This window comes from Diceros bicornis, chromosome 41 (genome assembly GCF_020826845.1).
Source record: "Diceros bicornis minor isolate mBicDic1 chromosome 41, mDicBic1.mat.cur, whole genome shotgun sequence".
NCBI classification, from domain to species: domain Eukaryota; kingdom Metazoa; phylum Chordata; class Mammalia; order Perissodactyla; family Rhinocerotidae; genus Diceros; species Diceros bicornis.
In genome coordinates, this window is record NC_080780.1 from 6,829,135 (window position 1) to 6,848,699 (window position 19,565).

General features: G+C 48.4%; 1 protein-coding gene across 1 annotated transcript in view; it reads right to left on the reverse strand.

Moving 5' to 3' along the window:
- The window catches only part of DDC (dopa decarboxylase), an 83,681-nt gene extending 64,422 nt beyond the window's left edge, over positions 1-19,259 (reverse strand). The window contains exons 1-5 of the mRNA XM_058534798.1: positions 19,037-19,259; positions 15,557-15,670; positions 12,956-13,075; positions 6,101-6,235; positions 2,819-2,962 (exon numbers count right to left, since the gene is read on the reverse strand). Of these exons, the coding sequence (XP_058390781.1) occupies positions 2,819-2,962; positions 6,101-6,235; positions 12,956-13,075; positions 15,557-15,670; positions 19,037-19,237 (714 nt within the window). The 5' untranslated portion in view covers positions 19,238-19,259. The remainder of the gene's footprint in view (positions 1-2,818; positions 2,963-6,100; positions 6,236-12,955; positions 13,076-15,556; positions 15,671-19,036) is intronic.
- Between the last annotated feature and the right edge of the window lie 306 nt (positions 19,260-19,565).

Here is a 19,565-nt window from a genome sequence, read left to right on the forward strand (position 1 = left end):
GAAAGAGAAATAGGTAGATTTATCTAAATAAATATTTGCTATATAAAATAACACTAATGTCTCATGGGGTTTTGAGTATATGTAAAATTAAAATGTCTGACTAATAATACAAAAGGTGAGGGGGGAGGCATAATAATAAAAGAATACAAAACTAATAAGCTAAAAATGAAGAAAATGGAATAATATAAAACATTTGATTAATCTAAGAAAAGGCAAGAAAGAAGAGAAAAAACAATCATATAAGAGGTGGGCCGGAGAGAAAACAAATAGTAAGATGGTAGATACACATTTAATGGATCAATAATTACCTTCAGTGTAAACGGACAAAATAGAGAACAACTATCATGAGGGATTTATACACAAATAGTAGGAAAAAAAACAGCAACAACCATATGCCACTTACAAGAGACACACCTTAAATATAAGAGAACAATAAGGTTGAAAGTAAAAGAATGGAAAAATGCATCATGTGAACACTAACCAATAGAACACTAGTGTAATTATAGGTAAGTCAGTTAAAGAAGCATTGTTAGAGACAACGCATTTCCTAACGGCCAACGGATCATTCACCAGGAAGAAATAACAATTCTAAATCCCCACGCACCCGGTCACTAACCTTCAAAGTATGTTAAATGAAACTCGACAGATATAAAAGAAGAAACGGACATACCTACACCCACAGTATGAGGGTTTAACATACCTCTCTCAGGGACTAATTTGCACTTCTTTGGTTATTGGAGGGTTGGAATTGGTTTTATGTTCTTACTGTTTTTTTGTGATTGAATTTGGAACCAACTATTTATATATTTTGTCTGTTTTCCCAGCGGAACTTTGCCTTTTTGCTTATTGATTTATAAGCCTTCTTTTTAAGATTTACTTTATAATATACACTGTATTTAATTGCCAGCATTTGTCTTTTAATCTTGTTTACGAGTTTTGTAATTTTTATAAAATAAAGTCTTCTCATCATTTCATATGATGTTTCCTCCATTGCCTTCATTCTTCAATCTAAAAGAGTGTGTTTCAACATATTTCTTTTTCCCTAGACAGGCCAGTCTAGTGAGTCTTAATATTGGTGGTATAGGTCCAAAAAATTTTACCTCGTTTAAATAGAATCCTTCCACATTGTGGTGAAATTATGTGTGGAAATTATAAGGGTAACCTTTCCCTCTACCTGGAATGATCTTCCTTCCAAATCTTTATTTATTTGACAAACGTTTATTGAGCCCCGCTAAGTGTCAGGCAGAGGCTCCAGGAGCTGAGAATAGAGCTGTGATTAAACCGACCCTCCCTCACGTAGCTCCCACTCTGACAGGAGGAGGAAGACAGCAAACAAACGTAAAAATAAATACGTGTGTCAGGCGGTAACACACGCAATCGAGAAAAAGAAGCAGTGTGGGGTGACTAAGACAGACGTTGGGGAAGGTGACAGCTCAGCCTGGATCCGCTGGCTGACGCCTGCCTCACCCGCCAAAATGACTCGGCCATCAGCCATTCTACGTGCGACCTCTGAAGCTTGTTGATCCTCATGCGTGACAGTTATTTGTTTACGGTCTTGATTCCTGTGGGGACACCTTGAATCTGGATCAAATTTTGTACAAAATAGTACCGTCCATGCCTTCCCCAGTCACGCGTTAGATATTCAACAAGTGGTAGTTAATGTGAATTGACCAAAACAATTTTTTGGAGGAAAAAAGCTTGTCTCAAAGATTACTTATAAGTAAATGCAGTGGATGTTATTAACATGTGGTCCATAAAGTCTCTCAAACCTAGAATGCTCTAACAACTAGGAAATGCCCAGATACTGAAGGGTGTCCACCTGGGCAGTGTTTCTCAACCCTGGATGCATATGAGGATCTTGAAGTTGCTGTGAAACGTTTCCAGCCTGGCTCCATCCCTAGAAATTCTGGTAAAATTAAACTGGAACAGGGCCTGGGCATCAGTATTTTTTCACAGCTCCTCAGGTGACTACAAAGTGCAGCAGGTGAGCCCGGGGCTGGTCTGCGATCACACCTTTTAATTGCCCTCACACAGGAAGCATCAGTCCCAGGCACCACGCGTTGCCATGGCCACACTGGGTATGACAAGGCCCGGTCCTAGCTACAATGCCAGCTATTCCTTCCCCACTGGAAAATGCCTCTCTGTGCACGAGAAAATCAGCTGCTATCTGGCTAGTTAGATATTTTATAATTAGTTACTGCTTGCTTGCAACACACGTCTCACAAATGACAAGTCTTGGGGCCAGCCCAGTGGCGTAGTGGTTAAGCTCGCTTGCTCCGCTGTGGCAGCCCCGGGTTCACAGGTTCGGATCCCGGGTGCGGACTGACGCACTGCTTGTCAGGCCATGCTGTGGCAGCGTCCCATATAAAGTAGAGGAAGATGGGCACAGATGTTATCCCAGGGCCAATCTTCCTCAGCAAAAAAAAAAAAAAAACATGACTAGTCAGCATCTACTGAGAACACGGGTCTAGGCGGCGAGGCCTTCTTTTATTCTTAACACAGTTCATTCGTCCATACACTCCTCAAGGCACAAAGGGCTGTCAAGGGGCCATCGTATGGTGCCACTTTTAACAGGGAGCAGAATCCTCCAGGCTGGGGTTCTCTGCCTCCTTCTTTCTGAGATTAACGCAAGCGAAAGGGAAAATAAATGGAGTCTTCCTGCAGCCTTCCTCTCCTTGAGGAAGGCTAACAGTGTACGTACCACCTGGCCTGTGACCACCAAGCAGCCTGGAAAGTGGCCCTGGCACCCCTGATCCCACCCCAGGCCGGGCTCAGATACTCCCACGGCTCCATGTGCAGCAAGTGCTATTGAACTTACAAAAAAAGGAATCAAGCCAGCAGCCTTGTCTCTCTCCAGGGCCTCCTGCAGGGCAGAAGCACGCATGGCAAACTTGCCATCTGAAGGGATCGCTTTCAATTTCACTCCCCCAATTAATCCGGCTCTTTCCACCGAAGAGTGTGCCTGGAAAGAAAGCAGCATAGTTAGATTCGCATGGGCGAGCTCCACATGTAGCTATAAGCCCCTGGCTCTGCAGGGAGCTCCTTTCACTCCTGACGGAGGCAGAAGTACTCTCCTTTCCTCCATCTCCCTGCACCGTCGTTCCTGGAGTTGTTTCAGGTCACGCGGAATCTTGCTTTTCAGTTTAATGAATCAGACACTTAGAAGGCAAAGTGCTGGGTTAATGTTGGTGACGTTTTTCATTCCCTGGTTTGACTCTAGAGCAAGCAGTGAGATCTTGGAAAGCACACCCCAGAAGTGGAGCTAGAACAGCTGCCTTCATATCCGGGCCCCGCCTCTCCCTGCGGGCCCTGGGCAGCGAGCGTGGCGGCCAAGCTCGGCAAACAGATGCTCAGTAAACAGTGTGTGCAGAAAGGAAGCCAAGACATGGCACCAGCACTGGATGGCAGACCCGTCCTCTCTCAGGGACTCCCAGGAGAGCCAACTCTTACTGAAGTCACCACCCTCTGCCCTGCAGCCCCCACCATCACTGTCTTTTTTTGTTTTTGTTTTTGTTTTGTGGGGAAGATCAGCCCTGAGCTAACATCCGTGCTAATCTTCCTCTTTTTTTTTTTTTTTTGCTGAGGAAGACCTGCTCTGAGCTAACATCTATTGCCAATCCTCTTCCTTTTTTTTCCCCCCAAAGCCCCAGTAGATAGTTGTATGTCATAGTCGCACATCTTTCTAGTTGCTGTATGTGGGACGCGGCCTCAGCATGGCCGGAGAAGCAGTGCGTCGGTGCATGCCCGGGATCCGAACCCAGGCTGCCAGTAGTGGAGCATGCGCACTTAACCGCTAAGCCACTGGGCCAGCCCCCACCATCACTGTCTTATGATTGACCCTGTCCTGGGGTCTCACTGCTGCTGCTGCGGTGCAGCTCCCAATGGTCAACCTCCGGCTGAGGGGGCGGGCCTAGCAGGAAGTGCAGGCTTTGGAGCCGTGCAGGCCTGGGCAGACTCCGGCCCTTTCCCTGTGACCCCAGCAGGCTAGCACAGTGAACCTCCACGGCCTCATGTGCACCATGAGACAATAACCAATGTTCACGGCAAAGCTTAGCTGTAAAAATGATAACAACGTGAAGCCCTGGTAGGGTGCCTGGTGTAGAGGGCACTTAATAAGCTATTCTTCCTCTTCTCGTGTGAGGCTCTAGAATCACCTATGAAACTTATGACAACTCCAGGAAGCTGTTCTCTTCATGAACTTTGTGCATTGTCTTCAACTTCAGATGAGGACTGAGATGGTCAGGTTATAAATTTACAGCCAACACCTTGACCCTATGCTTCCTGGGGTTAACGCCGGCCTGAAATGTAGATTTGACTCAGGATGAGGCAATCAGAGGTAAGAAGTCTCAGGAGGGCTGGTGTGGCAATGGACAGGGGCCTGGGGAGCAGTGACAACGGGGGCTGTCACTAAAGCCACTGGTGTTTTAGATTGTCCATGAGAGATGGTTCTCTTCACGTGCACCTGCCTCCTGGAATAGAAGCCTTTTGTGTCTTGTCCAGGCCCGCTTGGTGTGGCCTGGGTGTCCACCCCCAGTTGCAGTGAATGTTGGCTGATCATGGCTCCCAGCTGCCCCCTTCTCTGGAGAGCTGCCTTCTGTACCCTGCCACTCCCCCACCCCCACAGGACTGACTGTGCAGATGTATGAAAGGCGGGCTCCTTGCCACGAGGAGGGGCAGTTCTGTGGTGGTTCATGCAGCAGTGGAGCCCCCATGCACCAGGCTACAACTGGACTTTCCCAGAGACCACATCCTTGCTTGCTCCTTCCCTGCCTCATCCTGCTTCCCTAACTCCTACAGGTTTCCCCAGAGAGCACCTCTCAACGAATGGCGAACACCTAAGGCCCTGCGTCAGGCCCGCTCCTGGGGAACCGTACTGGAGAACCACAGAAGAATTACGCCCTGGAGCCCAAGGCCACGCACTGGGTATAATGAATTCACCTAACTCCTGTGCACCTAGAATGCTACTAGCCAGACACCCTTCTTGGGAGAATCGAGAAAACATCACAAATCATTTTCTCTGGGGCTAGATTCCCTCACAGAACCGCCCTCTGGAAAGGCTACATTCTAACATTCATAGCAACTTATCTCAACATATATTTATTGAGTACTGACAGGTGCATTTTTTTAAGTCTCCTCATGTCCTTCTGGGAACCAAGGAAGTATAAATATAAATGAATAATTTTCTTCATGTGTAGGTAGCACTAATGCATGGAGTTAGAATACACACAGAGAGATATAATCCTCCTGATTAAGCATCGAAATATAAGCACTCTATTTATTTCAGGCTACGTATCTATCTTTATTAACTAGGACAAAGCTGTCACAGTTGAAATGCCTGGCTTAAGAAATTCATTAAAGATGAATAAGTCAGCAAAGCTGAATCAGCTATTCCTCGTGGAATCCAGACTCTTGAGCGTGGTACACTGTACACTTTTTTGTGCCCTCTTGACTATAATTTCCCCCATGGAGTTACTTTCTGCATGCTGCTCAGTTCTCTTTCCTTCTGCTCCTTCTCACGCAATTCTTTTTGTTTTTTAACCTTTTTCGAGTGGGCCGGTCAATGGAATCCTACCAGATGCTCCTACTTGCAGAGCTCTCTAAATCTTACTAATCACCTCCGTTTCCTTTGTCTTACTTCAGCCACCAGCTGGCTGAGCAGCAACACAGGGGCTTTTGTCCCTGTTTGATGGTAAAAAAAAAAAGCCTCAGAGAATTTACATGATTTGCCAGAGAGCTGGGCTATGACCCCAGGTCTTTGAGCCCCATGTCCAAGGTCTCGACCACGCCACTCTGGAGGTAGCCTAGCAGACCTCATTGTAAGCCAGAGCAGGTGGGACTGGCAGCAGAGCCAGGCATGGCAATCTTGCAGCACAGTTATTTTCTTTTCAACTTGATTTACTAAGTCCTCACCTGCAACCCACACCTTCCTTCTCTTTAGTACAGGGGTCTATAGACGTCTTAGTGATATCAGAGGAACTGTTCCTGGATTTGAAATGAGGCTGCATAGTTTTATTGTGTTTTGATTTGACATGAAACAAAACATTTGGATCTTGGAGGCTCGGTGGGGCTTCAGGACAACACACACAGCCAACACACTCACTTGATCCGAGGAGTAGGCCACCAACTTCTCCACGATGGCGGCTTGTGTCAGCCCTGGAGAGGCAGCCTGCAGGCGTCGGGTCACTTTAGTCCGAGCGGCCAGCAAGGCCACCAGAGTGGCTTCACTGGCACTTCCCTAAGTCAAAGAAAAGGTTGAAATGAGCTTCAGAGTGCAGCAAAGGAATCAGTATCTAAACTGTTGGGAGACGTATTATTGGGTCTCCATATTTTTCTTAAACGATGAATCTGAAATTGCAAAGTTCGTTCTCTTATGCACAGGAAACATCGGAAACCTGTGGCTCCCACCTTTTAGCTCTTATTATTTCAACATTGTTTTGTCTATTTCAAGTAACAGAATAGCCAGCATTTCTGAGCACTTAGCAGGTACCAGGTATGGTGAGACCTGCTTCGCAGGCATTTTCCCACGCAATCCTTACAGTCTGGCCTAGGAGGTGCTACTCCTATGTCTATTGGAGGAGGAGATGGATCCCAGGGTACCAGCATCTAAGCCCAGCTCTGCACGCATAGCAACTTGGACAGAGAAATTTGTATTTGTTTATAAATGGAGTGCTTTTTCCTCAAGACTCAGAAATTGCCTTGGAGGATTTCCCTCAATCACTAATGTTATAAGCCGAATTGTGTCCTCGCAAATCTCATATGTTGAAGTCCTAACCCCCATTACCTCAGAATGTGACTGTTTTTGGAGATAAGATCTTTAAAGAGAACATTAAGTTAAAATGAGGTCTTCAGAGTTGGCCCTAATCTACTCTGGCTGGTGTCCGTGTAAGGAGAGGAGATGAGGACTCAAACGTGCCTGTACACAGAGGAGAGTTCACGCAAGGACACAGTGAGGAGACAGCCGTCTATACACCAAGAAGAGAGGCCTACAGGAAACCAACCCTGCTGCCACCTTGATCTCAGACTTCCAGCTTCCGGAACTGTGAGAGAATAACTATCTGTTGTTTAAGCCCCCTAGTCTGTAGTATTTTGTTATGGCAGCCCTGGAAAACGAATACAACTAATGTCAACAACTTATTTTGGCAAAGTAGTACAGAATAGTGCAAACTTCACTCCTCTGAGGTTGGGAGTGGGTGAAAAAGAGCATGAATTCAGCACCCACCATGTTATCCCATTTAATTTGCAAAATAATCCTGTTTTTAAATTTTGTCTTCTTCAGGTGGAAAACTGATGCTCAGAGAAGTTAACTAACTTGCCCCAAGTCAGCGGCTAGTGAGTGGCATGGCGAGGAGTGAGCCCAAATCCGTCTCTTCAGGCTGGTGGGGCCTCCCTTCCCCCATTCTCCCCACTCATGATCACCGAGTCAAGTGAATCCTTGAAGAAACCCGTGAACTGAACAGTATTAACATTAGAGAGAAAAAATAAAAGAGGGTAGCTTTTTGTTGACTATGAGAAAGAGATTTATAAGATTTTAGAGGTTTACAGAGAAATACACAATAAAATAACTAGAGAGGTCAACCTCTCTCATTAACATTCTATTCTCCCTTCATTGATCCTGACATCCTATTTTATTTTGCCATTTTAATGCCTTTACTTATTCTTTTAAGCCAACTCACATCCTTTGGAAAGACGGGAAATTTAAAGATAAATGCATTTACCCATAGTTCTGTAGCTTTAACGCATAGACACAAATACACATGTATATAGTCTTAATTCAGCCTCTCAAATGGGTTTTACATTTATTCAAGTCATATTTTCATTAGTAATGCTTTTAGATATGGTTTTAGACCAAATGGCTTTGGATATGGTTAAAGAAATTGGGCTGGCAAAGCTAACTCAGCTATCCCGTGAAACCCAAGCTCCGCGAGGGCAGGCACTGGATTTCACACTCCTCCCTCCCGCATGGCCGCTGTCCTCCCGTTAGCCCACCTCTGGTATCATGGATCTGTCAATCGCCCCATTCGTTCTCAACGGAAATGGAACGTGAAACGCTTATTGAAAGGCACAGCTCCTGGGACCAGAGTCCATGTTCCCACCCAAACAGTCACATGGCATTGTGGCCCCTTCTCTAAACCCCTGTCTGAGACCTTAGAACTCACAGTACCCTCAAAACTTTCATTCTCTGAACCACATTCTAACTGAAGGCTTTCAGTCACCATGCCAAGTCACTATGGGTTTTCCTTTGGGCTCTGTCCACATCCTGACAGAAAACTCACCTCCTTCAGGCAACAAGGCGATTTAAAAAAAAAAATGCCCAATGAAAGAAATTGTCAGTGGAGCATCGAGAACACAGCAGCTCCGAGGCCGACAGCATGGTTTGGCCGACGGGAGCCGGAAGACAAGCGGGTTTCTCGGCCGTTTGTTGGAAGCAGATCTTAGGGAGGGAGGAGTAGGGGGTGACTGCTCTTGTGCTAAGAGAGCATAATGATACCTTTGCTGTATAGCAGCAGACAAACGTTGCCATGGCAAGCCTGCTAAGAGGCAGAAGGAAGCGCTGGTGGGGCTGACGCTGGGCTGCTGATGCTGTGAGCAGACATGTCCTTTCATCTGGGTTTTTCAAGTGTCACCCCACAGACAGCAGGAAATTGGCTTTTCTTCCAGGAGAGCTTTCAAACCCAATTAAGAGACCATTTTTGCGGCCCTGTTTGTCCAGCTCAGAGGCTGATTTGCCATTTAACTCAGATGCCCGTCACTGAGCCAATGCCTGGCAGCTTCGATTACAGCTCTGAGGCGCTCAGTGTCCAGCTAGGGCCCCACAGCTGTCACCAAGCTTGGGTGCTCTCTGGGGCCTTGAAAATTATGGATAATCAGCCTTGTCAGCCGGGGAGGGCAGGTCTTCTACTGCTAACACAGACACATTGCCTGCCTCCATCCAGCACACTGAATGGATTGGGCTCCAAGGGGGTCTGTGTTGAATCCTGGGCCGAGAGGTGCCAGGATTATTCCCAACCAAATGCTAGGCCTTCCGTTGTCTCTGGAAAATGGGATTGTCTTTAAAGAAAAGATAACTGAAAGATTGAACTCGTGGCAGTATGCACACCTCTGGAGACTCTAACCCATGCAAACGGTCAGGGGTGAGCTGGTGTAACGCTCATATGTCCCATTTGCATTTGTGCTGGCTTTGCCTCTAACTAGCTTGTGCTCTTGGGCGTGATACACGACCTTTCGGGGCCTCAGTTTCCTCATCTACAGAAAAGATTGTCAATAATGCAATCAATCCTCATCCATATTTGGAGGCTGAAAAATGATAACATAAAGCACAAGAAATAAGCCAACACAGAGCCTAGCTCAGAGTAGGCATTCAATGAAAAGTAACTATTATTATAATAGACACATCTTAGACTACGGGGTATTTGTAAGATTTTTGAGAAGTATCAAATTAGAGGAATCATCTTGGGCTGCTGAAAAGAACTGAATGTTGAAACTGTTTGAGTTGTAAGATCTGATGACCTAGAAACACTCTCTTTTTATTTTTGTTTTGTTTTGATTTTTGGTGGAGCATGAATGGTGAATATGGACTCAACTAGGAGAGCTCCAGAAGGAGGCTGATGACCTTAGATTGTTGCACCTCATCCTAAGTGTCCTCTGAAATATTATTTATAAGAGAGAAGAATCAATACAGCAGAAGTATCTCATATATTATTTACATAAATTGTGACATATCATAGAAATCATGAAATAATGATATTCTCAAAGAATATTCGAATGGGAAATGCTCACAATAAACAGTAACTAAAACACCAAACAGAAAATCTGTGTGTGTGTATTGTATTATCCCAATTTTGTTTACACACACACACACACACACTCGGAGGTATTGAAATAATACTGGGAGGAAGTATGCCCCAAAAAGTTCCTGAGTATTTTCTATTTTTAAAATGGACACCCAGTTTTCACAAGTAGAAAGGGGACAATACTTTTTTTTAAGTGGAACAACAGAACCAAAATTGACATTGAAGGCAATAAATTGGCAGTGTGGAAAACTAAACGATGTAAAGAAAACCACGAGAAATTCCTCCAAAATATAGAAAGTGACAAGAAAGGGGAAAATAACAAAATAAAGCTAGAAATTATGGAAGGGGTACCCAAACTGTGGATAATTGAAGCTCCTGAGAAACAGAGCAGAAGTGGCCCATGAACTATAACTAAGGTGTCGGAGAAGAAAAACGTCCCGGGTGAAGAAATGCTGAGTCTCGGATTAATAGGGTTTACAAACGCTGGGAGGTGGGGTCAAAAGAATGGAACAAATGAAAAAAGTTGATCTTAGTAACATGTGTGGAATTACAAAGGCAAAGTGAGTCTGCTGCAAGCATCTAGGCTGTTGAAGTGTTAAGTCACCTCCAGGCCTGGAATCAAGTCAAACAGAATTCAAAACCAAAGCGCCCCCAGCCCCCAGCACCCTCTCCTTCTGCCTCACTGTTACTGCTTTCTCTTCTGTCAACAGCCGGCTCTGCTCTTCACCACAGAAGGATGCCAGTGGCATCCCTGGAGAGTCAGGACAAGTGTACTGGAGATTGGAAAGCTGCCCGACCTCCACCAACATGAGGTGCAGCTGACGGGGATGTGGAGGACCCTGTGCAGCAGCCTCCCTCCTCAAGGCCAGAAGGGCGCGTGGACATCTTCTCTTTGTGTGTGGTCTTTGCCAAGGAGGTTGGCCGGGCTGCATGACCTCTGACAAGAGGAAAACCGTCCAAGGGAGCTGAAATATTTGGCATTTGCTGCTGTGTTTAAGTCCGGTTCACAGTATCATATTGAAGCTTTGCTTACAACATGGCTAACGTTTCATTTTCATCAGCTCCCCACTCAGAATCACTGATGTAGGATAGAAAGTGTGATAACCAAAGACTGTGAGGCAGGAGAGGACAGAGGGAATGGTCTGAGCCTAGTGACCTTGGCCTGCTGCCCACAGAGAAGTCAGCCGTCAGTCATGGCACATGGCCTGGTTATCAAAGTGGGTCTGGGTTCTCTACGTCAGAAAGACCTGAGGCACACATTAGAATGCATATTCCTGGGCCCCCCAACACCTGTCAAGTCTGCATCTCTAGGGGTGGAGTCTGGGACTCCCTCCACGGCTCTGACACATATTGCATGTGGGCGGCACAATAAGGGCCCCCAGAGATGTCCATGTCTTCATCCTGGAACCTGTGAATATTCACCTTACGTGGGAAAAGGGACCTTGCTGAACTGACATGAAGTTAAGAACCTTGACACTGACATGGGGAGATCATTTTGGATTATATGGATGGACCCAATCTAATCACATGGGTCCTTAAAGGAGGAGAACCTTTCTCGTCTATAGTCAGAGGGAGAAGTGACTATGAAAGAAGGGGAAGAGAGAGGAACACTGCTGGCTTTGAAGATGTAGGAGGAGGTCATGGCCAAGGAATGTGGGAAGCTTCTAGAAACTAGAAAAGGCAAGGGAAGATTCTTGCCTGGATCCTCCAAGGTGTCAACCTTGATTTTAGCCCAATAAGACCCCTGTCAGACTCCTGACCTACAGAACTGTAGGACAATAAGTTTGTGTTTTGTTTTTTTGTTTTTGCGAGGAAGATCAGCCCTGTGCTAACATCTGCCAATGCTCCTCTTTTTTTGCCGAGGAAGACTGGCCCTGGGCTAACATCCATGCCCATCTTCCTCCACTTTATATGGGACGCCGCCACGGCATGGCCTGACAAGTGGTGCATCGGTGCACACCCGGGATCTGAACCTGGGCCGCCAGCAGTGGAGCGTGCGCACTTAACGGCTACACCACGGGGCCGGCCCAGTTTGTATTTTTTAAGCCACAAAATCTGTTACAGCAGCAACAGAAAACTGACACATGGGAGTTTAAAAATCCTGGTCTGGTTGAGCAGTCTCAGGACTGGAAATTGGGAGCTTGCTTCCTAGTTTAGTTTGGCCCTGCCAGGTGATCACATACAAAGGCATTCATGCCTCGGTGTTCTCATCAGTGGAATGGGCAGAATAATAGCTGCCTTAATGAATTCTCACAGCCTTTGAGAAGTTGCTATCTGAAAAAGGAAATCCTTTTTTTCCCCGAAGTTAACACTGCTTTCCCAACATTAGTATCGTTTACTTGACATGAGAAAAATATCAGGGAGGGTGGTGGGCTCAACAGAGTGCATCTTCCACGCTAGAAATAACAAAAAGCACAAAACCCGTCTTCCTAGTGGAATTTGTCCTGCAGACCCTGGTGGAACAGATGCTCCACTGTGACTGTCATTTGTGTCTGTCATGTCCCCTGATGGTTGCTGTCAACGGTACATGTCAAGTGAAAAGAATGAATTAAATTGGAAAAGGCAGCATCTCTAGGTGAACTATTGGTTCCCATAGATGGAGCACTTTCTAGAAGCCTTCAAAACACATGGTCACAGCTGCGACTATTACTGAGGACGTCCCTGACTGGTGGTGAAGATCGTGGCTCTGCAATCAGAGAGATGTGGGCTCAGACCCCAGCTCTAGAACTTATCAGCTGGGAACCTATGGGCAAGTTACCTGACTGCTCTGTGCCTCAGTTTCCTCACCTGTCCAATCGGGGTATTAAAATAGCCCCTAATTCAGAATGTTGTTGGGAGAATTAAATGAGTTAAAGCCTGAAAAGCACTCAGGCATGGTGGCTGGACACAGGGAACACAACACAAATGTCAGTTGTTTTTATTACTACGCACCTGCTAAGTGATAACCACTGCTCTACCTACCGTAAATAGGGTGAGTGAGAGGCGGCACCGGCATCCAAATCCAGATCCAGAGTTCTCCTAACAGCTCATCTCCGCTTATTCTCCGGAAGAGATGTGAGGATGCAACAAGAAGCACAAGGGCCTCTTTTCCCACCTACAGCGGTGGTCCCTATGTGGAACCCATGCATCCCAGAAAGCTGGACTCCCCCAGCCTCATGCCTCACCTGGATCACTCCACCGCCTTCTCCAGCTTTCTCAGCCAAAAACGCCTCTGGCAGCTGCAGCATCTTCCCAAGCCAGTCCATCATCACTGTCTCCAGCTCTGTGCACGCCGGGCTTGCAGCCTGTCGTGGGAGGGAGGAAAGGAATTACCCACAGGGCAGCTGCCCTCAGCTTCCTGTCAGCTTGTTACAAAGGGGTATGACAAAGAGGATAACTTTGTTACTTCTGTCACTTAGATTTTATCAATTTAACAAAAGGTTTTAAACATTTTCAAAAGGCCTATCCCTGGGTGGAATTAATGTGATGGTGTACTTTTCCATCACAGAGTTCCCCGGTCCAGCGGCGGAGACTGGACCCCCAGCTGGGGCACGGCAGCAGGACCCCTCCCTCCCAGCAGCTCTAAGGCATTACTGAGGGCCTCTCTGGGCAGATGTGGTGCTGAGAGCTTGGCACACAGAAGATCCCTCCTCTTTCCCGCACTTGGAGAACAGGGGGAACCACACTCCCAGATCCCATGTCAGCCACAGGACGCGATGTGCTCACTGGATGCAAGGGTTTGCACGCCTCTCTTGGTGACCTCGTGTCCTCCACCCACAGACTTGGGTCTCTGGAGATGTCACCCTCTTCTCTCCACCCTTCTCCACTCCAATTCTCTAGGGGCTGGTGCCAGAGCAAGGGGCCAGGTCTTGCAGAATTTTGAGAGCAGCAACAGGGTTTAATCTTCCACGGAACCCCAGATTAAAATTGCCCAATCTCAGATGCTATTCAAATGCCTGAAACAAGTTTCAAACATATGCTCCTTGACCAAGACTCAAGCGAGAATGGTTGGGAAGGAAGGCATAGCCTGTAATAATAAACTTTTCCACTGTGCTGTGCTACACTGGCACTGTCTGCTGGCTCATTTAGCCATTTGTTTATTTACAGAAGGATCTAGAAAGGCTTACTGGTGGACCTTCCTCCATAGTCACAAGTGAATGGAATAAGACTAGACTGAGGACGTGGGCTTTGGGCCGCTTGAATCCTCTGGGAGCCGCTTGGCAGGTCATGGATCATGGACCTTGCTTTTTAGGCTCTCAAGATGGTGCTCTGCAGACTCTCCCCTCTCATTGCACAGGGGGAGGCATGTTGGCCTTGGGCCCCACCTGAAGATGGACTGAGCCTCCACCTCCCTGTGGATCTCACTGTGGTGCTCGGGAGTGCTCTCTGCCTCCTCGTGCACACAGCTCATGACACACTGCTCGTGAGAACAAGCAGCACTTTCTCCTGCTAGTCAGTCCCATCCAGAGGGTTGTATTCCAGGCATAGGAACCTGCACTCGCTGTTAGGGACCCAAGTCTCGGCCAGGGCAGCCTAGAGACAGCGAGGTAGCCTTCCAAGGCCCCAGAGATATCAGACTGTCCTCAAAAAGAATAGACACAGTAGGATAGATGCCAAGTCACCCTGAAGGGACAGGACAGCTCTGGACCAGCAGAGCTAAACAAAATCTGTTGCAGTATCCAATGAAAGAAAATGTCCTTTAGAAGGGGTGTGCCCAGCAGAGACAAAGGGAGGTCACCAAGGACACATTTGTTATGCCCTTTCTGTCTCCCAGTGGAGAGGGAGGCCTCGGGGCACCTGACAGAGGAGCAGCTCAGACATCTGCAGCAGGAAACCGGCGAGGACCCCTCCAACCCTTCCCCTTGGAGCTGCTGACACCCTAGCCTAAAGAAGAGTGAGCAGGAGGCACAGTGCAGGGGGCAGTGGTCAGCTCTGCTGGGTCCTGCTGCTCAGTGCTGTGCATTCCTAACCCAACATCTCCTTTATATGCCTAAGCCCATATTCAGCATGAGTCAACACCCATGAGTCCACTCAGCCCCAAGGCACAAGCAGGTGGACACTCTGGATCAGATCTTGGCTTTTGAAGAAGTCCCCACAGTGTGGGCAGCCCGGGGACCCTGCCACAGTGGGCAGCAGCTCTACTTCTGAGCACTCTGCGTTTGGGAAGGCAGGAAGCTTCCCTGTAGCACTGTGCTGGGAGCAGTGAGCCACAAGGCAGAGTCAGCCCAGCCTGCCCTTCTCAGCAGAGACCTTTCTAGGCATTTTATCCCCAGATAAGGTGGAACTGGGCTGGCGGTGTGCACGCAGGAGCTGGCGCCATTTGTCGAGCTGCCTGCTTTGCATCTCTTGGCACTTCTGATGGGCTGGAGCCTCTCTCGGGGCAGTAGCCCTGCCTGAGAACAGATGGGATGGGACATAGGCAGCTGTGTTTCTCTGCAGATTATACCAAAATCCTCTGGGCTGCTTGATAGAAATGCAGATGCCCAGGCATGGGCTGCAGAAACTCCAGCCTGGACTGTAATTTTAATTCATACCAAGTCCCTCTGAAAAAGCACTGCTGTGCAGAATTGGCTTTTGGTTTTTGATACCTTTCCAGAAAAGACTCTCCCTATTTCCCTGTGTTCCAAATTTCTATTCCTTTATGAGGCACCCTCTCCAGGGCTGAATCCTTCTCCCCTCACACAGGTGGCACTGTCACCTGCTCACGTCCTATGAGTACAGATGCCACATCCCCATGGCCAGACCCCACCACTACCAGGACCCCCCAGGATCACCCCAACACTCACCCAAGAGAAGCCGATGCAGCCGATGGCCCCGCACAGCATGTCCGCAAGCATGGCCGGGTATGAGCTGGCTGTGGGAAAGTAGGCGAAGAAGTAGGGGCTATGCCAGTGGGTCACCTGTGGGAGATGGAGCGGTCACTTGGGTGCAAGGGAAGCCAGCCCCACCAGTGGAGGCCCCAGCACCCTCCTTTTGCCACAGCAAATGAAGTTTCTAAAAACAACACTGTGTTTTAAATTCTGGCCAGCGGCCGCTTGTCAGTGAAGGAGCCATGCCTGAGGCCCCATCTCTTTGTGTTAGAAGACTGGTTTTCCTAAAACTGCTCCAAAAAAGGCCTGATTTTCAAGGTTTCTCCAGCTGGTCTTACTGCCGCCCCCTCCTCACTCTCCTGTACCACCCGTCCCCTCCAGCCAAGCATGGCTCTGTCATCCCCCAGATCTCATGTCTCCTCAGTCGCCCAGCCCTGCAGGGGTGCCTGAAGCCAGGACAGCAGTGAGGCCACTTGGGGCATCAGGAGGAGGAGAGGATGAGCAAGGACACCTCTGTTTTGGGGCCAGGAGCTCTGCAAGCCCGGCTGGGGGGAAGATCTAAGAGTGGTCACGTAGGACAGGCTGGGACATCTCAGAGTGTGGGAAGAAGATCGAGGGGGAGAGAAAATGGGGGTGGGGCCCAGTTTTGCTCCTTTAATTTGTTCTTGCTGGTGACATGCCTGTTATGTGAGAACAGAGTAAAGCCCTTAAGACCCTCCCAGCCATCTGTGGAGGAGAGAAGGTACAGGGATTGTCATTCAGTCACCAGTTGGGGTTGTAACACCTTAAAGCGTGTGCAGGAGACACGCCCCGCTCCCCGTCTTCCCCCCTCGGTGCTCTTCATGCAGCGCACATCAACTGCAGGTGTGCTGGGAGCGCCCTGGACGGCAAGTCTGGGAAGTCTGGCAGCCTTTCGGGCTTTCTGGGTTACCTTGGGGACTGACTGCTCCTCTCAGAACTCCAACCTCGCCTCAGACAAAAGCAAAACAAGTAACCCAGTGTTTCTTCCTCCTCTAACCTTCTCCAGCATCCCCAAGGCTGTAGAGAGGTTCTCCCAACATTAATCATTTTCATAGTCTGGGGCAAAATGCAAACATTTCTTCCTTGATAATAGCTGTTAACTGTCCATTGTCAAGATGTTGGACGAGAGATCCCCAGATTGCGAAGGTAGCCGACTGGGAACTCTCCAAGAACTGAGAGTGCTCAGCAGGATTTGTGCGGTCATGGGGACTTAAGCCGAGGTCACTGCAACGCAGCCACGCCCACGTCTGCAGGGCAAGGGCAGGGAAGGCCCTTGGGAGGATGAGGAGTCAGCACAGAGGCTCCTGGCGTACTAGAGGTGAGGGATGCACACATACTCAGGAGCCCGGAGAAGACCAAGCTATTCAGCTTATGTGTTTTGGGGGGGAGGTGGCCAGGGGCAGTGGGCATCTCAGAGGGACAGGGCAGGTGAAGTTGTGGGCCGGTGAAGGGCCAGGGAATGGTCTGGAGAGAGGGAGATGCTCGGCACAGTCGGAGGTTGGCGGGCTCAGGGAGAGAGGCTGGTGGTGAGGCTGAGGACCACGAGGAGCAGCAGGCCTTTTGGCCAGGGCCCAGGATACTTTCAGGGGTCTAGAAAACCTTTTAATTTTTTTTTTAAATCAGAAACAAAAACGAACTTTCTGGTTAAAGAAAAAAATGTTATCTGTAATGTTAATATATTTATCTTTATGCCAATGCATTTAGAAAGCATAATATTCTATGCTTCTAAGGGGCCCACAGGAGTGAGGGTGCGGCCCTGGGCCTTCCTCCCCTTCAGGCACCTGCAGGCCCCTCACTGTGTCCCCTCCCTACCCACCCTAAGACCTAAGAAAGGACAAGAGTGGTTCTTGCCTGGGGACATATGTGCCTTTGCATCGTTCTCAACTAAGACTCAACTAAGACCCCCAAGACAGATGTTCCTACCCTCCCTCTGCAGGTGGGGCCTGGAGAGCTTCTCCACCTTCCCTGCAATCACAGAGCTAGCAAGTGTCAGGGCTCGAATTCCCACCCAGAGACCCTGCCCTAAAGCCCTTACACTTCCCAGCACAGCTCTGTGCAGGGAACGCCTCGTCTATCAAAGCAGGAAGATGTCAAATTCCACAGTCTTCCATATTCCCCCTGTTCTGGACTGCATGTTTGTGTCCCCCCAGATTCCCATGTTGAAGCCCCAATCCCCAAGGTGATGGTATTGGAGGCGGGGCCTTTGGGAGGTGATTAGGGTTAGGTTAGATCCTGAGGGTGGGACCTCTGCAAGGAGGAAAGGCCACATGAGGACACAGGGGGAAGCCAGGATGTGAACTCTCACCAGCAACCGAATCTGTCGGCACCTTGATGGCAGATTCCCAGGCTCAGAACTGTGAGAAGTCAATGTTTGTCGTCTAAGCTGCCCAGCCTTCGGTATCTGGTAAGGCAGCAGAACAGACGAGGCCCCCCTCTGCCTGACATTTAACCACAATTCTCCCTGGAGGGGCGGGATGCTCAGCAGCTTAGTGTATTTGCACAACCTCTAGGCGAGAACTGGAATCCTGTGCTTCACTCAAAGCACAAATGTCAAAGGAAACTTTCCTGGGAGGATGAGACGGGAGCAGCAGCTATGAGAGAGGTGCTCTGGTCTTGAGGAATGGATCCACGAGGTCCGAGGGCCTGAGGCCCAGCCCCGCCCCGTGGTCTGTGGCTCTGTGACCTGGGGCCTCTGTGTCCCATCTGAAAATGCAGGAGTGGACTCGAGGATCAGAGATCCCTCCTGCCACATTCACATACGGGCTTTTCGGTGAATTCTTTGTCAGGGAAAATCTTCTTGTGGACCATAAAGTGCAGCGAGTTTCCTTTGAATGTAAAGAGTCTGCTCTCCTCTGAGGACAACCTTCCGGGGTCCTCTTATTTCCTGTCTGCGGCCCCTCTGGGCACCGCATGCTGAGCTGTGACTCACTGGCTTCAGATCAAGAGGCTCTGGGCAGAAGCACTACCACATGCCTGTTCTCAAATAAAGTAAATAAAACATTTCCTCCACTCATGCGATTTACTCTCTGCTAAACACAAAATGGTTAGGAATATTCTTTATTTTGAGCAATTAGCGTACTTGAAACCAGCCACCAGAGGTTCGTTTCCTCCAACGGTCATATGATGACTTTCTCATGTATCAGGGTCTCAGGGCAGGCGACTGATCTAGGGGGCTGTGAGGAAGGCACACTCACTGCCCTTGGAGCCCACACCATCTGCGCTGCAGTCCTGGCTCCAACATTTACTAGCTGTGTGACCTTAGGCTGATCACCTAACCTCTCTCTGGCCACAGTTGCCTCAGCCGTAATAGAAATGATAAAATTCGTCTCCCATGAGATAGTTGTGAGGATTAAGTGAAATAATGCATATGAATGCCCGATGCCCAGTAGGTGCTACATTAGCGCTCCCGTTCTCTGATCTTGGACATAGACTTACCCCCGGCATGATTATCTTCTCGACGTCATTAATGATATCCTCAAATGTGTCTGGCTCCTGGGGGGCGGTGGTGGGGACCAGGGGGCGAAGGTAGCCAGGCTCCACGTCGGGATAGACCTGGCGTTCCTCGATGCCTTCCATGTAGTCAGCCACATAATCCACCATCTCTTTCCCTCTCCTTCGGAATTCACTTGCATTCATGGTGACTGGGCTTGGTTGGAGGTGAAAACTACACAGAGAGAGAAAAGAAATCGATTGGCAACCATGACAGCTTTTAAACTGGAGTGGGGCAATTCCAAGCAAGCTGACTGCTAGGGCCACCTGGGCTGTGACCCAAATACCCTGGTGACCGCCAGATCCCAAGTTGGGAGCACTTTTCTTCCATGTCTGGATGGGGTGGAAATGACACTGAATTTGGAGACGGCAGGAAAATGCTTATTCTAGTATTCACCTGCTATTCAACTGAAGACAATGCCTCATCATTTTTCATTGTCTGTGTCAGTAAAACGGACTAGAAGCACACATTTAT